This window comes from Anolis sagrei, chromosome 1 (assembly GCF_037176765.1).
Source record: "Anolis sagrei isolate rAnoSag1 chromosome 1, rAnoSag1.mat, whole genome shotgun sequence".
NCBI lineage: Eukaryota > Metazoa > Chordata > Lepidosauria > Squamata > Dactyloidae > Anolis > Anolis sagrei.
Genome location: NC_090021.1, coordinates 154,016,333 through 154,038,069, shown reverse-complemented (window position 1 = coordinate 154,038,069; position 21,737 = coordinate 154,016,333). Strand labels below are relative to the sequence as shown.

At 38.2% G+C, this 21,737-nt stretch overlaps 1 protein-coding gene across 1 annotated transcript in view; it reads right to left on the bottom strand.

Annotated features, from left to right (window-relative positions):
• The window catches only part of ACTR2 (actin related protein 2), a 29,218-nt gene extending 7,492 nt beyond the window's left edge, over positions 1-21,726 (bottom strand). Inside the window, exons 1-7 of the mRNA XM_060784364.2 lie at positions 21,587-21,726; positions 15,149-15,259; positions 11,334-11,549; positions 7,556-7,628; positions 3,790-3,926; positions 1,244-1,393; positions 641-786 (exon numbers count right to left, since the gene is read on the bottom strand). Coding sequence (XP_060640347.1) covers positions 641-786; positions 1,244-1,393; positions 3,790-3,926; positions 7,556-7,628; positions 11,334-11,549; positions 15,149-15,259; positions 21,587-21,634 — 881 coding nt within the window. The 5' untranslated portion in view covers positions 21,635-21,726. The remainder of the gene's footprint in view (positions 1-640; positions 787-1,243; positions 1,394-3,789; positions 3,927-7,555; positions 7,629-11,333; positions 11,550-15,148; positions 15,260-21,586) is intronic.
• Between the last annotated feature and the right edge of the window lie 11 nt (positions 21,727-21,737).

Genomic DNA, 21,737 nt, shown 5'->3' with positions numbered 1-21,737 from the left:
CTGTGTGACGAGTTTGGTTCAATTCCATCACTGGTGGAGTTCAGAATGCTCTTTCATTGTGTTGTTGTTGTTCATTCGTTCAGTCGTCTCCGACTCTTCGTGACCTCATGGACCAGCCCACACCAGAGCTCCCTGTCGGCAGTCACCACCCCCAGCTCCTTCAAGGTCAGTCCAGTCACCTCAAGGATGCTATCCATCCATCTTGCCTTTGGTCGGCCCCTCTTCCTTTTACCTTCCACTTTCCCCAGCATAATTGTCTTCTCTAGGCTTTGCTGTTTCCTCATGATGTGGCCAAAGTACTTTCATTGTAGGTGAACTATAAATCGCAGCAACTACAACTCTCAAGGTCCAGAGAGTGAAAACCCATCCTGCATATCAGATTTTGCTCATAACAGGAGCAAAATTGCAGTTATGAAGTAGCAATGAAAATAATTTTTGGTTTGGGGGTCACCACAACACGAGGAAATATATTAAGAGGTCGAGGCATTAGGAAGGCTGAGAAACACTGCTCTAACCCTTGAGTTTTAACTATCTGTTCAAAGACTCTTCTTGAAAGTTTATACAGAAAAATAAGGAAGTGACTCTTTGTCATCCAATCGTCTACTTTTACACAGGCTAAGAACTGCAGATGTTCTCTTACCTGGTATCTATATCTGCAGCTTGGATGGTGTTGAAAAGAAGCTCAGCAACACCAACCCCCTCCACATTGATCAAATGAGGCTGGAAGAGAGCCTCTGGGGCTTCAAACCGTTCACCGCCAACTTTAATAATTCTGCCATCTGGGAGCTGGAGAACAGAGTATCTAGTTACTAGGAAAATACAGAAGATTCTGACACATTTCCTGTTATCACTGGAAAACTGTTTCAGAAGCAGGTCCAAAGTTGCTTCAAGTGTGCATAAAAGCAACATAAAAAGGCAAAAGAGGCTGAGGAAAACAGTGCCTTATTGTAAATATTAGCTTTAAACTTTCTTCAGCCAAGTTGTATAACTGTTATCAGGCAGACAACAAGTCATTTTTGAACTATCTCCCACTGTCAGATAATCAATTTCCATTAACGATCATACATTTTTATTTAGCACATATACATTGATCAGAGCAGATTTGGGGCTAAAGCAACTAACTGGAATAAAAAATAGTAATAAAAAACTAAGAATAGAATGCTTTATTCAAATCAGCATTAGGGTTAATGTTGATATGCTACAGCTTAAGACTGCCATTGCTTAGCTCTTAAAGTATACTCACCGTGTAGGACTCAACTAGTACGGTTGTCTCCAAAGCCAGTTTTTGCTCCTGTTCTATGTTGTAGCCCACATAGCAAAGTTTTTCTTTGATCATACGAACGGTCTCAAAATCAGCAGAATGGTTGAAGGCATAGCCTCGTAGTAAAAGCAGCTGTTATTAAAAAAAATGTTTATTAGCAGCAATTTAGGTAATATTCCTTAAAAGACATACTCTTCTGTAGTGATGCTTCAATATTTCTGTATGATACCAATCACCATTACAGGCAGTCTTGAACAAGATAGTTTCTGTTGGTTTGTTCTTCTTCTTTTATTATTATTCTTTTGTTATTGGTTTTCTTAGAATACTTCAATGCCTTCAATACTCTTATATTCCATCCTTAATTCATTACATCAACTATAAGTGTATGTATACACACACACACATACACACACACACAAGCTGTACTTCCACGGGTTGCTGTGGCCAACCTTCTCTCCCTCTTTCTCTCCTTCTTTCCCTCTCCCTCCTTTTCTTGTCGCCTTCCTTCCCTCTTTCTGTGTATATGTGTTTTGTATGTGTATATATGCATATGTGTATATATATTGTGTATATGTGTGTGTTTGTGTATATATGTTGTTTTGTGCATGCGTTGTAATGTATTTTTTTGTTTTTTGGCTTTTAAAATCACTTTTCAGCGTTTTTATGAATGATGGTCACTGGTTGGCCTGATAGGTGTATTGTGTCCAAATTTGGTGTCGATTCGTCCAGTGGTTTTTGAGTTATGTTAATCCCACAAACGAACATTACATTTATAATATATATTCATCTCTGTGCCCCCCCCCCCTTTCTGAGCCACTTCAATTTACATTCTCTTTCCAAAATACCATTTCTTCTTGTGGAGGTAATTTCCCATCTACTTCTTTTAAGCCATTCTCGATAAATTTTTCCCAAACTTTATCAAAGTCATTTTCTTTCCATACCCCTTTCCTGACTCTTATCCTACATGTCAATTTATTGTTTATTGCTATTTTCTTGCCGCAGTTAACATGTTATCTATTGCATCTTTCTGTTTTTTTCAATTTCTTAACATTATATAGTAACAACATTCCAATGCTTGCACTTTTCCCTATCTTCATATCAATTATAACTTCCATCTCTCCAAATACCTTCCCCCAAAATTAATTTATGTATTTACATTGCCGCCACATATGTATATATGTACCCACCTCCTGGCAACCTCTCCAACAATTTTTTATGACATTCCTATTAATATTTGCAATCTTCACTGGTGTTAACTATCATTTCCAGACCAATTTATAATAATTTTCTTTAACACGTATCAATAAATTCTTTAAATTCTGTCGGTTTGTTCTTAAGTTGAATTTGTATGTAAATCAGAACAGGTACATTTTAAAGTGTAACTCTAGCCAATTTTTTAGTTTGGGGTAGCATAGGAAAGGGTTAACACCTCTGAGGTGTTTGTTTTGCTGTCTGTGCCTCTGTTCAGAAAATGTCAACACACTTTCTGTCTCTAAGACAACTGGATTTTGAGAATGTTGGCTTGTCATGGAAATAAGGATTGCTGATACAGTTTCAGCAGACACCTTTTCCCCATGGTAACTTGTACAGGAGTTAATTTCCCTTCCTGGGGGTAATTTCTTCTCACTTCCCACTGTGTCATCCTTGTTTGTAACTAGGAATCGTATGTATGTAAATCAGGTTATTTGTAACTCGGGGATTGTCTGCATATTTATTTTTGCTAATCTACTGATATGACATAAGCACATAACTAAGTTCAGAATATCGATAGCAGTCGATACTTTTGTGGTTTTATGGGAACAGGTCTCTACTCCCACAATGGTCAGAGAAAGAAAAACAATATGCAAAGTTATTCTTTAGATCTTTTTTAAAAGCAGATTTTACTGCAGTTATTTCCAAAAAGATCCACAGCGGCTACTCTATCTCACAGAAAGTCTCCTTTAAACAAGAAAATATATTTAAGCCTTCTCAACTATACTAAACAGGATAAATGATGTGAAATCCTGTGCCTGTCAAAGTCCTACTATACTAATCAGTCTCAAACAGAAATACAAGATTGATTTTGATATTAGGACACCAAGATGCCCTGCACAAGTACATCAGATTTAAGAGTCGAGATAGAGTTGCTGTCTCCCCTCAAAAATATTGGGCGGTTGTTTTTTTTTGCAATGAAGGAAGAACTTGCTTTGTCCTCTGCTTCCATTAAAATCTTCTCCAGAGCTTCCCCTCCCCCAAATAACAGAATCCTAATTTTCCCTTCTTTTAAACCAAGTCTTCTGGTACTGCCATAATTACTACCTATACTCTATAAATTCTAGAATAAATCACTGTGATAGACAGATTCTCAATCAGTTGGCAAGCATGAAAGGAAAAGCTAAAGGGAGGAGCAAGAGTAACTCCATATAAAGCAATGCAGATTTTAGGGTTTTTCACACCTGCCTTGATCAACTGGCACGAAAAATTAACCCAACTGTTGTGGGTTCCTCCTTTAGCTTTCCTGAGAAACGGGCACATGTTCTCTAACTTACCTTGATGAGGTATCTGGTAATATCTCTACCAGCAATATCTAGTCTCCTGGTGAGATGAGGGAGAGAGAAGCCTTCATAGACTGGACAAATATGAGTAACTCCATCTCCAGAATCCACAACAACACCAGTGAGTAAACCTGCAGAAGAAGGGCGAAAAGCAGATGAAACGTTCAGTGTGTAGTTAGCGCTATCTAATTCCAGAGCTGAAATTGCCTTGGTTGCCCTAATACCTGCGCTGGGGGAAGGACTAAGGAAGCATGGCCCTTGCTCACTGTCCTGACAGTGACTTTTGACAACATAAATAAATTCACCCTTCCAGCCAGGCCATTACTTAGGCTTGTGACTTTTTTTGAATATGGTGGTACAAGAGCCAAATAATAATCACATAATGTTTTGTCTTGATCTAGTTGTAAAATATATGAACTTATTTAACATACATGTTCTGCCCTTCATTGCAGAACTCCTAGAGGAACTTACACATTGAAAAGAACTTAATGTTGAAAAACTTTGGCCCCTTCCACACAGCTGTATAAAATTCCACATTATCTGCTTTGAACTGTGTTATATGTCAGTTTGGACTCACATAACCCAGTTCAAAGCAGATATTGTGGATTATCTGACTTGATATTCTGGGTTATATGGCTGTGTGGAAGGGCCCTCTGAGTTCTAAAAACTATGGTGAGCAGCAAGTGCAATAAAGAAATAAAACCATCATGACAGTGGCATGAAAGGGAGTCTAAGAAAAATTAAATACTAACCTCACACCATAAGAAAATGATACGTTAGTATCAGGCAAACTTTCTGAACATCACTGAAAACTAAAGTTAAGATCGCCCTTGCCATAATATTTCCCATTTCCAGCTTTTGAAAAAGCTGGAAAGAGAAGAGTGCTGATAAAGAGAAAAACAAATGTGCTGAATGAGATTTCGACACATATTGTGGACTGCTAAAAAGACAAATCTATGGGTCCCAAGCCTGAATTCTCCCTAGAAGACAAGAGTATTAAGAGAGAAAGGATAAGATAAATATGTTTGGAGAAAAGTTCTTTTACTTTACTCTAATCTTCCACTTCCATGCATTTTTCATTGGTTCTGTACAAAAAATGTAACAAAAATAGACAAACCATACAACCAAAACCACAAAATTTGCTCAATTTCTCGTCAAATTGTTTGGGAATAGCTGAGAAGTAGTCTTCCTAGCCAAACCATCCTAATCAATAAGCAACAGTGAATAGAGAACAAATAGCTATATAAAACTAAATCTACAGACTTCATGCCAGCAATCTAACTTTTACAACATCCTGTTGTGTATCCTGTCATAAATGGGGTTTTGGATTAAGCCTTTTCTTCCTCTTCAAAACAGAATACAAGATAAAGAAGAAAACTATCATAAATAGATCAACTAAATCCTAGCAGACTCTTTTACGTTGTCCTTTCTCTTTGTTTACTCCTTTTTTGTGGCTGCCTTTGAAGGCAAGCACAATTAGTACTTTTTTCTCCTTTAAGACAAGTATTTGAAAACTATGGATACAAACTATTTAGCTACTCTACTGAGCTGTGTGTATACATTTGCTGTGCATACATGGATCTGAAATTCGTTTTAGTTAACAAATACAACAACTGTTGTTGATAGCAGCAATATTCTTTGTATCCCTCATTTGCTGTTACTTCAAATACAATAACAATCTGAGTCCACCATTATTGAGATGACTCTATTTAATTGAAGATACAAATCATGTCCACACTTACTTATCTTGAGCATACAGAGTGAGAACTGCTTGAATAGCGCTACATGGGACTGCTTTTGAAGACGGTTTGGAAACTTCAGCTAGTTCAACGGGTGGCAGCCAGATTACTAACTGGGACGGCATACAGGGAACATACCACCCCCCTACTATGCCAGCTCCACTCCGAGCCCAATTCAAAGTGCTGGGTTTGACCTATAAAGCTCTATACGGTTCTGGCCCAGCTTACTTGTCCAAATGCATCCACCTCTATGTCCCACCTCGAAACCTAAGCTCATCCGGGGAGGCCCTGCTCTTGCTCCCGTCAACACCACAGATGCGCCTGGCAGGGACAAGAGACAGGACCTTCTCGGTTGCCTCCCCCCCCCCCCCCCCACCTATGGGGCATACTCCCAAATAAGGTAAGATCCACTCCCTCCCTCCTGGCTTTTAGGGAAAAAAAATTAAAATCATGGTTTTGGGACCAGGCCTTTGGGCAGTAGAATAAATGTATGCAGCATTTTGGAAAGACAATGACTGGAATGGCGATTCGACAGATGAGACTGTTTTATTGTTTTTAATGATTGTTTTATTGCTCATGGATGTATTTTTAATATGATTTATGTCTAATTGTAGTGCATAATTGTAATTGTTTGTACTGGCATTGCATTTTTGACATTACTTATGTATAAACTGCTTTGAGTCCCCCCTCGGGGTGAGAAAAGCGGTATACAAATACTGTAAATAAATAAATAAATAAATTTACTGACCAGTTCCCAGCAACAGGCTTAAATGAATTTAGGAATTACTATTGCCGTTCTCAATGATAGCACCTTTCCTCACATCAACTCTCACAAACAACCAATCTAGAGGCATAGGAAATCTTCAAAATCTAGTTTTTGGGGGGGCCCAAAACTGAAGGAGGAAGAGCGAAAGGGTATTAGCATTTAGATCTAAGCCTTTGTTGTTCCATTTGTATCTGAGGCACATTTTATTCTATCCGAGTTTCAAAAGTTAAGCCATCTCTCTTGTTTCAGGAAATGAAGCAGCCAACAGAACAGGCATGCAGCCTTTCAAATCGATATATAAAACAGTTTATTAGCTTGCAGGAAGCATTACAAATCGCAAAACCTAGCAATAAGACAGCTGACCGAAGCAGATTTCTGGCTCCGTACTCTTCAATCATGATCTTTTCATATGGTAGCAGAAAGGACTATACAGGCAGTCCCCAAAGTTACAAACGTCTGACTTATAAATGACTCATAATTAAGAACAGGAGTGAGACAACAGGAAGTGAGAGAAATTTACACTAGGAAGGGAAATTCACTCCTGGAAAAGTTATTATCATGGGGAAAAGGTGTCTCCACTGAGGCTTTCTCACCAATCCTTAGTTCCACAAAAACTTGAATTTTTCAAAATCTATCACAGAGACAGAAGGGAAGGTGAAATCTTTTGAAAAGGGTCACAGCCAGAGAAACAAACACCACCTTTCTCTACGCTCTCCAAAACTAAAATAGATATCTTTTTAGCTGGAATTACACTTAAAAATATCCCTGTTCTGACTTACAAACAAATGTAACTTGAGAACAAACCTACAGAACCTATCTTGTTTGTAACTTGCGGACCCCCTATACTTTAAAAAATATATGCTAAACATGTTTTACTTATTCCCTAAAGAAGAGCAGAAGGGCATTTCAAAAAGATATGTTAACCACTGTGTTTGTTAGTTTGCTCTGTCAGGAAATGTTCAATCTAAGAGCAGCTTGTACTTGGATCTTTTTTGATGGCACATGCATTTCCAAGTGATGAATTTGCTATTTTATTCTGACGACCTGGGTTTTGTAATTGTATGATATTGTATGATCTGCATTTTAATGTATTTTGTATTAACGTATTATGATGCTATTATGTTTACTATATTTGTGTTGAATTTTCTGCTGTTAGCCAGCATGAGTCCCTTTTCGGAGGTTGAGAAGACCGGGTTATAAAAGCTCTAAATAAATAATAATAAATAAATAATAAGTCATATCCACACTTGCTTACCTTGAGCATACAGAGTGAGAACTGCTTGAATAGCTACATAGACTCCAGAAAACTGGTATGTTTCGAACATTACCTGGAAAATAAAATGATCTCTTGTTGAACAATTGTTAACTGTAAATTTCATAGCAATGATGTCTTTGTGTTAATAATCACAATTTCCTAATTTTGTGTTCTGTACTTGCTAAGAAGTGGTTCATAAGTCACAAAGATGTTCCTGCAAGTCTTTAAAACTTCTTTAAAACTAAATAAAATAACTGTTTTATATTTAAAATGCAATGTGGAAAGACACTCCTATAATTCCATAATATTTATATCTACATTTTGCAGGATGGCTTAACCTGTTTTATCCTTGGAACTGTTTGGTATTAATTTTATATAGCAAGAGAGTCGGGACTTCTTCTTGTAAGAATAACTAAACAGAAAAATGAAAACTATTCTGGTTAGTTTCAGCTGGCTGGCCTGTACATTACAGTTAGGCAAATAGTATTTTAATTAATTAATTAATTAATTAATTTCAAGCCTTTTTTTTTTTTTTTGCTCTACTTCATTGTTTGGGGCTTATTATTCTGATTATTTTTCTGTAAGATGCTGTGCAAGTGTTAGTAAAAATAACTAGAGTATTTTTATTGGCTTATAAAACATGAAGCAAAAGAAGTCTCAAGCACACTGTCTTGAAACACAGATGTTACCATGACAGTAATTTTAACAAAGTGTACAATAAAATATAATAAAAACAAATGATTCGCTACTAACATAAAACTTGAAATTAAGTACTTGTTCAAAGAGTTCTGACAGAGTAGCAAACACCTTGAACAAATAATTACATATTATTAGAATTAAACTAATCCCACCAAGATTTTGATCAAGGTAATTAGTTAGCCTCTGCAGAGCTAAAGGAGAAATAGAAACACCAAATTTTACAATAAAGATTGAGGAACCAATTTTAGAAAAGGGCACATTTCAATTTCAGAGAGGTTCTCAATCACCATAAGTCAGAAATTACTTGATGGCACACAACAATAATGTGTTCAACCAATGTATATGATCACTTTCTTCCCCTGTTATGTTTTCACAAGTTAAAGCAACATTGATTATGATTATACCCTTCAGGCTTGTTCAAAAGTTCTAGATGTCACACCATAAATCAATGATACAAATGTATTGCTGATAGCAAATCACATGAGTACTCAAGCATGCAAGCTCTACACCTATTTCACTAAACGATCTAAGACCCCAAAAGCCCTAAATAATAATAATAAGAAGAAGAAGAGGAGGAGGAGGAGGAGGAGGAGGAGGAAGAGGAAGAGGAAGAAGAAGAAAAAAAAAACAACAGGAAAAACTAGTACAGGTGGTCCCTGTGGTCACTGGCGCACTGGGTGCCGTGCCAAAGGATCTCAGCTGGCATTTGGAAACAATAAACATCGACAAAATCGCGACCTGTCAACTGCAAAAGGCCACCTGACTTGGATCTGCACGCATCATTCGAAAATACATCACACAGTCCTAGACGCTTGGGAAGTGTTCAACTTGTGATTTTGTGCTATGAAATCCAGCATATAGATCTCGTTTGCTGTGACATAGTGTGCTTTTGTGTCAATAATAATAATAATTTATTTTTATCCTGCCCTATCTTTCTGAGGGGACTCAGGGGGGCGTTCAACAGAAAAAAATGAAACATTCAATGCCAACAAGACAGATCAAATCTCTTGTCCTCCCTTCACATCTCTTTTAAGGGGTACAGTCATGAGTGTCTTTTTGTTTATGCTGAGCATAAAGCAATTCTCAGTGGATGCATACAACTGTGGAACTCCCTCACTGAAGAATAGACAGATCTCAAGCACGAGTAATTTCTGAGGCTCTATAAAAATGCAAAATCCAGCTCTTGCTTCATTATCTTCTTACACATGCCTCAAAGCCTTAGGCCACACCAGAGACAATAGCACTAGGAAACATCAGTGAAAAAAGAGCCAGACTATCTCAGCTTTCACATCTGATGAATTAGTCATTCATGCTATAGGATTACATCCTGTGCATCCATGAAATTCTATCAGTATTAGCGACATCTTAAGGACACAAAACATTCCAACATATTCAATACCAACAACAATTAACAAATGTATTTTGAGCCATAAACAGAAGCACTCTAAACTTAAAAGATATATAGCCAGATAATGACACTTGAAAATAAGTAGGTAGAGACACCTGTAAGTCTCCATTATACATTTTTCCCCTTTGGTTATCTGCATAACGGAAACTGAGTAGTGAGGGCACTTCTACACAGTATAATTTAGCTTGTGACTGGTTCAAAAGGAACCAGTTTTGCTGTAGGGGGATTAGATTTACAGGTTAGAATCAGTTTGAAGTCAGGAAGGTGATTACATTGAGCACAGAACCCTTACCTCAAATAGCTTTGCAGAGTTTTATTTCCCACTAGCCGTCCCCTGCCACGTGTTGCTGTGGCCGAGTGTGTATATATGTTTTATGTGTGTGTATATGTGTGTATATGTGTGTTTGCATATATATAGATAGATAGATAGATACCTATATAAATAAAAATGTAATGTTCATTTGTGGGATTAACATAACTCAAAAACCACTGGACGAATTGACGTCAAATTTGGACACAATATACCTATCAGGCAAATGAGTGTCCATCACCCCTAAAAACACACAAAAACCATAGCAGAACGGACTTAAAAACCCCCAAACTAAACTATACATATACACATACACTCATGTACATATACACATGCACACATACATACAAAACACACATATATCTCTATCTATCTATGCAAACACACATATATACACATATACATAAATATATGTACAAATATATAGATAGATGGGTGTATATGTGTGTATATATTTGTGTATTTCTGTGTTTATATGTGTATATGTGTATATGTATATTGAGTATATGTGTGTGCTTTTGTATATATGTGTGTGTGTATGTGTGTGTGTGTATATATATATATATATATATATATGTAAATATGTGTGTGTGTGTGTGTGTATGTGTATATGAGTGTATGTGTATATGTACATATAGTTTATTTTTGGGGTTTTTAAGTTCGTTCTGCTGGGTTTTTTTTGTGTGTTTTTAGGGGTGATGGACACTCATTGGCCTGATAGGTGTATTGTGTCTAAATTTGGTGTCAATTCGTCCATTGGTTTTTGAGTTATGTTAATCCCACAAACGAACATTGCATTTTTATTTATAGAGATTTCCCAGAGAGATGCACGTCAGTGCACCAGAGGGTGGGAATAAAGGGAAAGTGACATGTAGAAGTAGAGGTAATCAATTACCTCTCGCAGGAGACCAATGAGTCTGCCCTGCTATCCAGCCATGCCTAGGGGGGTGGGGTTGGCAGATGGACATCTAAAAAAACACACACTGAACTTCATTGAAGAAATATGCAAATACCAGAATTTCCACTATCATTTCAATGGTTTTTAACAGACTCTTCATGAAATTGAAATAAAACATTGAATAAAATTTCATATTGCAAATAAAATGTTAGAAGAGTTTTAGGCTTCTGGACAGAGCACTTTTTTCCCCCCTGAAAAACAGTCACCCAAAGCAGATCAAGTGCAGTTTCCAGATATAGTGCTAATAAACTGTTGCATCCCATCTACTATTAAGGTTAAATTCATGAATGTTAACAGATTGATTTCCCCTTACATTTCTTTGCACAAAAGATAGTGCTTGTTCCACTTCGAAAAACCTGGGTGCAGACCAGGTAGCATAGCATAGCCTGAAAAGGGTGCCTACCTCTACAATCTTTTCTCTATTCTTTGTTGGATTCATTGGAGGTTCCGTGAGAAGGATTTTACAGTTCTTTGTATCAATATTCAGTTTTTCTGGTCCAAAAGTATAGTCCCAAAGATGTTTCATATCATCCCAGTTCCGGACAATGCCATTCTCCATGGGATAGTTAACTTCCAACATCGACCTCAGCTCACTTGCTTCATCTCCAACCATAAGATCCTAGAAATTATAAATGGAAATTGGTAAACGGGTGTATTCAAGACACTGTTACAGAATCTGACTTATTTTTTAAAAATAATCATACGAAATACACATCTCTTTTAATTAAACCTTAAGTGTTTAAAGGGATGAGCAGATTTAAGCATTTAACTTAACTTGACCAAGGTATTGTACGTACATTCATGAATTCTGATTTATTCTCATGCTGTAAACCTGAGAATAATTAAGAATAATTTTGAGAGACCTACCCTTCTGAAAGCAGCACTGCACTATAAACAAGTAGCCCCTGAAACCAGTGAACATTCAAGGACTGAGCTTATAATCAGATTCCCTTGATGACACCTCCAAAACTATTCTGTTAAACATTTCTATGTGAACAGGCCCAGTGATGTGGAATTACAAGAATGGTCATTTTAGCAGAAAATACTTTCTATGCATGCTTTGTGTGTCTGTGCACATTCCTAAATGGGAATAACGATTGCTGCACAAGCTTGGAGAACAAGTAGCAAAAGCAAATGGGTTGCAGGTTGTGCACTGGCTGAAGAGTAAGAGATGTTTGATATTAGTTGTATCAGTAAAGTGGTCTCTGAAAAGTAAAAGCCATTTGTTTCATGCCTGCAAGGGAAGTTTCTGTAACCCACGAATTCGAATTTCATTCCTTAGCTGTCATTTACATTTGCCAAACAATTAACTAGTCCTGAAATGACACAACACATTCAAGTCAGTGGTGCAACCTCTACATGCCCTTTTCTTACAATATGGGCATAAAACAAAGCAACCTATAGTTGCTTAGTTTTATGAATCAATCAGGGCCAGCTAACACCTTCAAACAAAGGATTCCCACAGGCAGCAACCAGCCAGGCTTTGAAGCTGCAAGACCATTAAATGCTAATCAAGGTGGCCATTGCAACATTCACACTTGCCTCAAGCAGACAAGAGTTTTCTCCCACTCTGGACATTTCACAGATATATAAACCTCACTTGCCTCGTTTCCAACAGAACTCACAACCTCTGAGGATGCCTGCCACAGGTGTGGGTGAAACATCAGGAGATAATGCTTCTAGAACAGCCTGGAAAACTCACAGCAACCCAGTGATTCCGGCTATGAAAGCCTTTGACAACAAACCTATAGTCTATTTTCTATTCCATCAATATCCTAATAATGTGGTATTAAAATTATGGCATGTTGTTTGTCCTTACACTTTGAAGTTACTGCTCCCCAATGAATAGCAATGCAAGCTAAAATGCCCCTTACTTATACAACAACAATATTATACATATAAATACAAAAGATGAACTAATCTTCATCTATTTAAATAATACAAAGTTTGTGCCACTGTGTCAAGCTTCAAACACATGTACACAATTTCAAAATACGTGTTTTATTTATCTTAACTTCCACCCATATATGTACACCCTCTTCAAATAAGATTTAATATTATACCATTCAAGATTGTTACTACTATATAAACTCATGCATAAGTCGTTTTTGTGTAAAATTGAGGACAGGTTTTGGGGCATAAATCATGGATTTTGACACAATCCATGGATAAGTAGAGGGTTATTTAGTGGAAGGGGAAAGTGTCCATGCTTCTCTCAAGAGATCAGGTGCTCCTGGACACTGCTGCCATTTATCACCCAAGCATTCAAAAAGAGGGACAGTGCTTCTTTTAGTTTTTTCCAGAACAATTAACCTATTACTTTTTGCAAGGAGCTATTTCCTATTTTTGATAGGACTCAGGATACCGTACTCACATTGGCCCATAGGTAAGACAATCCAGCTTTTTAGAGATGACTTTTTTGATTAAAATGTTGACACTTATACAGTACATTTTTGATTAAAATGCTGACACTTATACTCTGTTCACTGTTTTTAATTTTTGCAATTCATAAGCAAAGCTGGCTGAACTTTGAGAGGTCTATGGTGGATTCATTTTCCAATCCCAATTCAAGGTGCAGGTTCTCACGCAGGTAGGCGGGCCCTGAATAGTTTGGGACCCGCCTACCTGCGTGACCGCATTTCTGTGTACGAACCCACATGATCTCTTGCCTTGCTTTCGCTCCCGCCTCCCTCGAAGGCATGATTGGTGGGGATGAGGGAGAGGGCCTTCTCCATGGTTGCCCCTCGACTCTGGAACTCACTCCCCAAGGATATGAGACAAGCCCCCACATTGGCAGTCTTTAGGAGGAGCCTGAAAACGTGGCTGTTCCAGTGTGCCTTCCCTGAATAAAGGAAACAATCCCCTGCAAATACTCTGTTTACTTTGTTTATTGCTTGTTATTTTATTACTGCTTGTTGTTTTTGATGTGTTGTTGGGCTTGGCCTTATGTAAGTCGTTCCGAGTCCCTTGGGGAGATGGTGGTGGGGTATAAATAAAGTTGTATTAATATTATTATTATTATTATTCTCCGTTTTCACCCCAATGGTGCACCAATCCTACGATGCTACATTTAAAACATAATTTGTTTGAACTGCCTGCTAGAAGCATGAAGAAAATGATACTGAACTGCATATTTAATTTACCTTATTTAAATAAGGTTTGTCATGTGGGAACAGAACATACTAAGTTCCTATTAAATAGGAAAATTGGCTGTTTTTGTCCTCTCTACACAACCCCTCACAGCAATCAATGTATATAGAACTGCACAGTCTTTTGGGGGAATACTGAAACAAATACTACCCTACAAGAACTTAAATGTCATAATTTCAGCAACCGCAGTTTTTAGAAACTGCTGTATCCCTGCTGAAATTATCCTCATTTACCTGTGTACAGTTCATGACCATTTCACATAAACATGCAATTACTACATCCCCAAGTAATCTCATGCAGTTCTTCATGTAATCTATATACATGGGAATAATAAGAGGGCCAGATGAGCAAACAAGCAAGGAAGTCTAGGATATATGAGTGAATGGGTTCTTATTCTTTTAACATCTGTGTACTGTGCAGAAAATGGCAAAAAAGCATCTTCTTAGACTATTTTTTCTTAAGTGATCCCTAACATAAATATTAATATCATACTGTCAATTAGACCTATTGATGCTTTGCATCTAGATATATAGAGCTCGGTCACGTCATATTTGCAGAATGCATATGATAATGTGAAGGAAATAGTAGGTATCAAATCAAAGCAATGAAGATAGATTAAAACAAACATAAAGAGGACAAAATGAAAAAGCGTTATAGAGGCTACAAGGACCCATCAAGCAAAAGAGTGAATGAGAGCATATGGGTCTCCTCACTTACCATCTTTTTGTTATTCTACTTCAACAGGTCAAGAAAGATGAAGGAAATGCAGAAGTAAGAGAATCAGAAGAGGCCCAGGTGAAATTTGTATTCAACGTATTTCAAATATACATAAGATAAATAAAGTAGAAACACAGATGCAGGAAGAGATAGAAATGCTCTGAATTCAGAATACTTTACGAATAGTAAAAGAAAAGAGTACTGCTTCAGTACTCCCAAACACTACACAATATTTTTTAAAGTTTTTGTTGTTTCAAGCAAGTAATTTTTGTGAGCCTATCTGCAAAGTTCCATGCAAAGTACTACACATTACAATTTACCATACAAAACAAATAATTCCTTAGATATTACCTTGATTTCAATGTTTCCCACTTTTGCAGTTGAGCGAATAATTGGCCTTCCAACCAAAGCTGGGAAAATGTGTTCTGGAAAGTTGGATCCTGCATATCCACATTTCACAAACTATTTAAAACACAAAAAAATCAAGTTAGTTTCTAGATTTGCATGTACATTATAATGGCTTAGCAGCGCTATTCTTTTATATTAGTATAAATCTAACATGACATTTATTATAAGCAGCTGGACCTTTTCCTAAATGTTTCACCACATTAAACTTGGAAAAAATGCTTCACCATATCACAACCTGGTTTTTTATATATATAAACTATGGAGAGACAAAATAAACAGGCCAGATCATTTAAACGATTTCACATGTGCACTTCTTCTGATTTTCCATTTACAGTGGCATAAAAGTTCACAGCTATAACCAAATTAGTAGGTTCCAGCTGTTTTGGTTACTGTATATACTTTCAAAATGACAAAATCCAAATAATAAGGCTTTGGGTTGATAGTAGTCTACATTTCTATGCACAATCAAAAATTTAAACACATTCCAAATAAGCTGTCATTAAAAAGTTTTAGGAAAGTGGGTAGAAATTTAACAAAAGTCATAAAACTTGTGTTGCCAATTCTTGAGGAAATCTCTAAAGAAGATGAGTACGGGAACATGAGAAAATGCAACTGTTCAGTGATTTTAGTAGGAAAAAAGATAACCATAATAATCTCTTTATTTTAAATTATGGATTTAAGAAATAAATATACAAATAGAGGAGTGGTACAAAGAAGCATGGAAACTGGCAATAAATGATAAGCTGACATGTATATTAAAAGTTAAAAAAGGTATATGGAAACAAATTGATTTTGATGTTGTATGGGGTAAATTTGTTGTAAATAGTTTAAAAAATAAAGAAGGAAGGATACCGCCACAAGAAAATATGAGATTTTGGACGGATGATATGTAAAAGTTGTGTCTTGAAATGGGGGGGAGGGGAGCACAGTGGTGGGGGAAAAAGGGGGGGAATAAAATGCTTAAGCAGAAAAATAAGATTATATGTTAAAGGGGGTGTTGAATAATATGTAACTGCTATAAACAAATGTATAATAAATGTAATAATTATGATAAAATAATAAAAATATTATAAAAGAAAAAAGAAAAATGAATAAAAAAAATTCCCCTCCATGCCCCCCCCCCCCCCCCAAAAAAAAAGTGCTGGAGAAAGTCTTGGCTAATAGCAATTCATTTCCACTCGGGAAACAAAAAAGAACTGAGCTGCAAGTAAGCTATGCTTTGTTTCAAATACAAAATGAATATTTCAATATGACTTTTCCACTATAAAACTAAAATTCAGGATTAGATCCCTGTCCCAAATAAACAAACTCTATTCCTTTATTAATTTGGGGAGACCTACTGCTCTTGAACTGAAGTAATCATAATTTAATGTAGCTTAGCACAGCTCATATTTCTGAGGACCAGGCCCGTTGCCTTTCATTGGCATAATTCTATCAACAGAAAATTTCCTCAACAGAAACATTTTGTTCTGTCAAATATGGCTGTTTTTTTAAAGAGGACAATAATTCTAGTCTTACAACACTATATGGGTGTTAGCAAATATAAATTATATATGCCAATTTATGGTATAAGGCGATTTAAGTCAGATAGTGTTATTACTGAATATACATTAAGAGACATGCGATGTTTACTATTACAGTATAACTAGGTTAACGCAAGCAATCAGTAGAATAAGATTAAAGAACACTTTAAATTTAAAAGCCTATTTTATAATACAGTAAAACTGTGTTATGTTAAATTTGTCCTTGTTTTTAACTGCCAAGTTTCTTCAATTGTAAGGCACCATCTATTATAAGATTCACAATATTTTAGTACCAATAAAAAACAATAAAAATACACAAAATACACCTGCAATTCTAAGAGGGACCCTATTTTTAGAGATGTCCATATAGGGGAAAAATGTCTTAGAATTGAAGAAATGTGGTACTATATTTCAATATTAATATCACAGCAGTACAAAGTTTATGGGATGGTATAGTACAAGACAGAGTTTCTAAACTGTGTAACAATGACACATTACTGTGTTGGCTGCAAAGTGTGGTTCTATAACAAAAAGTATCTTGTGCCTATGTGAAAGAAGCAATAACACTGAAATGTGGAAGCTTAAAAATGCTTGATGACAAAATGCATGCATCTTTATCTAATATTCCGCTGCATATTCAAAAGCTGTGTTCTTCCCATCAGTCTCACACATAACATTAAAATGATAAGTAGCTATTTTGCTCATGTCATACATTTTTAAAAAATTGCAGGTATTTACATATTGTTACTCATAAATGGCAAAAAAATGTGCCAATGTATGCTATTATCTCAAAAATCACACCTTTAAAAAATATAAACAAAATATTTTCTTGCACTATGTTGCATCCCTCACACATTTCATTATTACAATTTGAGTATGTCTCAGTCTCTCTTAAACGTCTGGTTTCTACTAAAACTGATTTACTGTGTTGGAAAATGATGCATGTCTTAAAAACGTGTCACCGATTTGAAATGTTTGGAAAGCTCTGGTATGGGGGTTATATTATATTAGGCCTATTTTTAAGAATAGAATCATAGAATCGTAGAGCTGGAAGAGACCACATGAGCCATTCTAGTCCAACCTGCTGCCATGCACAATCAAAGTACGCCTGAAAGATGGCCATCCAGCCTCTGTTTAAAAGCTTCCAAGGAAGGAGCTTTGACCACACTCAGAGGCAGAGAGTTACATTGCTAAACAGCTCTTACAGTCAGGAAGTTCTTCCTAATGTTCAGGTGGAATCCCTTTTCCTGTAATTTGAACCCATTCTGCCACTGAGTCCTAATTTCCAGGGCAGCAGAAAACAAGCCTGCTCCCTCTTCCATATGGCATCCTCTCACATATTTATATATGGCTATCATGTCTCCTTTCAACCTACTCTTCAAAGCAGCCAACTTCTCTTCAACTACAATCATTCAGCATCTACCAATCCCCATGGATGCCAATTAACCAATCACAGCCCAGTTCAAAATGGATGTGTACCTAGGTGATGATGAGCACTAAATAATGGAGAACAAAAAAAAAAGGAAGCGAACAATGATGTGCTGTTACAATATAGGTCACCTCTTTGGGAGAAGACCAAGGGAAGGATCCCACCCTAATGCTCTAAAGATCTTAGGTCCCTTCCACATTGAAAGCGATTATATAGCAGTGTGGACTCAGGTAACCCACTTGAAAGCAGATATTGTGAATTATCTGTTTCAATATTCTGGGTGATATAGCTTTCCACGAAGGGGACATGGATGGGAAAAATGGTTTTCCTCCTTCAACCCATCGCCCACCCCCATAAAATGGACTATACTTCTTTGTCTAGAGCCCCCTTTTAGCCTCCACCCAGATAATGGAACAGTAACCTAAGGTGCTGTTCTCAAGAATGGATGCCTCTAAGGCCCTTTCTACACTGCCATATAAAATCCGGATTATCTGCTTTGATAATCTAGATTATATGGCCATGTTAAAGGGGCCTGAGTGTCGACTACTGCTAACAGTAAGCCTTTGAGGAGGAAAAAATGTTATGATAAAAAAGTACTTCCTGGCTGTGGTGAGGCACAAAGGGAAGAATGCAGCAAAAAAGGTTAGATGTTTAGATTATTCAGGCAGGTCCCAACTAGGGCCTCTTCCACACAGCTGTAAAAATATCTACATGGAATAGGATTCTATGGCAGTGTGGACTCAGTGCAGGCAGTTCAAAGCAGATATTGTGGATTGCCTTGATATTCTGGATTATTTATTTATGATATTTATAGCCTGCCTTTCTCAGCCATACGGCAACTCAAGGCAAGTTACAGATTGGCATAATTTGATGCCAGGCATTCATAAAAGTGCAATTAAAAACCATCAACATGGCAATATAAAACATATAAAAACCATTAAAACATATAATCATCAGTGTCATTCTGCTAAAAACGGTATCCAGTAACATTGTCTGGCCATTCCATGTTCATCATTCATAGTTCCGTGTTATCTATTCCACTGCATTCTCAAAAGCTTGCTCAAAAAACCAGGTCTTTACTTTTTTCCAGAAAGTCAGGAGGGAGGGGGCCGATCTAATACCCCTGGTGAGGGAGTTCCACTGTCGGGAGGTCACTACTGAGAAGGCCCTGTCCTTTGTCTCTGTCAATCATGCTTATGAGGCAAGCGGGATAGAGAGCAGGGCTTCTCCAGATGATCTTAAGCTCATAAATGGTTCATAGGAGGAGATACATTTGGATAGGTAAGCTGTGTGGAAGGGTCCTGAATTCTCTGCATTCACACTGCCATGTAATCCCATTCAATGTGGATTTTATACAGCTGTGTGGAGGGGGCTTCAGAATATCAAAGCAGATGATCCACAATATCTGCTTTGAGATGGGGTTCTCTGAGTCCACATTGCCACAGAATCCAGTTCAATGTGGAAATGGCCCTTATTTCTCAAATACAGGTATCCTCAAACAGTGGCCCTCCTGCTGTATGGGACTCTAACTCCCAGTAGCCCTGGCCAACTTGTTCTGTAGGTGGGAATTCTCGAAGTTGGATTATCTGCCTTGATATTCTGGGCTATATGGCTGTGTGGAAGGGCCCTAAGACTTGTGGCATGTAAACAGGGGGAAAGGTGGGCCTTTGGGGGACAGGCGGGGAGGGACCCTAGTGACGCAACACACGGTGAGCCAACCCAAAAACCGCGCGAGGAAGTGTCTGCACCTCACTATCTATTGGGGGGCCCTTCCATATTATGGGGTGGGCGATTATTATTAACTTTATTTATACCCCGCAAAATCTCCCAAAGGACTCGATGCGGCTTACAAAGGCCAAGGCCACCGACAACAACATACAATACTCAATGAAACTCATAAAAAATAAAATAAAACTCATAAGCAAATAATAAACCTGAGGCAAACAATAGAACAGTAAAACTGTGACACAATTTAAAACCTAAAGGCCGGGCCAAATGTAATAGACAAAATTTAAAAGTGCTGAACTTGACAGGTAATATGTAGAGGTATTTGGAGGTAGGTGCAATGTGCAGATAATCCTGAATCTCTAACAAAGTGCATTTGGGACTTGATGCCGGGAGTTTCCTATTCTGGAAAGGCACACTGGAACAGCCAGGTCTTCAGGCTCTTTGTAAAGATTGCCACCGCTGGGGCTTGTCTTATGTCCTTGGGGAGAGAGTTCCAGAGTCGGGGGCCACCACAGAGAAGGCCCTGTCCCCACCAAACGCGCCTGCGATGCAGGTGGGATCATGAGAAGGCCTCTCCAGATGATCGAAGGGAGCATGCAGGTTCATAAACGGAGATGCGGTCATGCAGATAGGCGGGTCCCAAACCGTTTAGGGCTTTGTAGGTGAGCACCGGTACCTTGAATTAGGCCCGGAAAATGAATGGCAGCCAATGGAGCTCCTTGAACAGGAGGGCTGACCTCTCTCTGTAAGGAGCACCAGCGATGGGTTGAAGGAGGAAAACCATTTCCCCCATCCATGTCCCCTTTGTGGAAACAGCCCTTGTTTATAATATGAGAAGGGGGGGGGGGGAAATGACCAGCCATAATGGGGGGAATGGTTTTCCTCCTTTAACTCCCCATCCTATAAAATGAATGATCCATCTCTCTCTAGCGTCCCTTTTTGGCCTCCATCTGGATAAGGGAACAGTGCCCAAATTAGTTTCTAACAGGCTTTCTTACTTTTTGGCTCTGGTCCTATCACATAAATTACTTGATCCTCCAGGAAGTAAGGGCCCTTCCATACAGCTATATAACACAGAATATATGGAGCCCCCGGTGGCGCAGTGGGTTAAACCCCTGTGCTGGCAGAACTGAAGACCAATGGGTCACAGGTTCGAATCCAGGGAGAGATGGATGAGCTCCCTCTATCAGCTCCAGCTCCTCATGCGGAGACATGAGAGAAGCCTCCCACAAGGATGATAAAAACATCAAATCATCCAGGCGTCCCCTGGGCAACGTCCTTGCAGACAGCCAATTCTCTCACACCAGAAGCGACTTGCAGTTTCTAAAGTCGCTCCTGACACGACAAAAAAAAAACACCCCGCAGAATATCATGGCAGAAAACCCCACAATATCTGCTCTGAACTCGGTTTTCTGAGTCCACACTACCATATATCCCAGTTCAAAGAAGATTAATGTGGGGCTTTATTCAGCTGTGTGGAAGAGGGTCTGGGATATATGGGCTGAAAAGGAGGGGGAAAGGTGCAGAGAAGCGTTCACCCTGTGCCCAGGCCCACAATCAAACACAGCAAGAGCGGGAAATGCCGACTAGATGGATTCCTGGCAGAAAAGACAAGGCCCGGAGCCTTTTGAACGAAAAAAAAGACGGTAGAGGAAAGGAGGACAAGCTTCCGCTGCTCCTCCTCCCCCTTCTCTTCCTCACCCCGGTGCCGTTGTCGCAGACGACCACCTTCCTGCCCAGAGTGTCCATGTTCCTTCCCTCACAAGAGTGAACGACGGCCCCACCCCGGCTGCCTCCACCAGGCTGCTCCCTTTTTCCCCCGGAAGTGACGCCAAAGGAAGCGGTCGCGCGC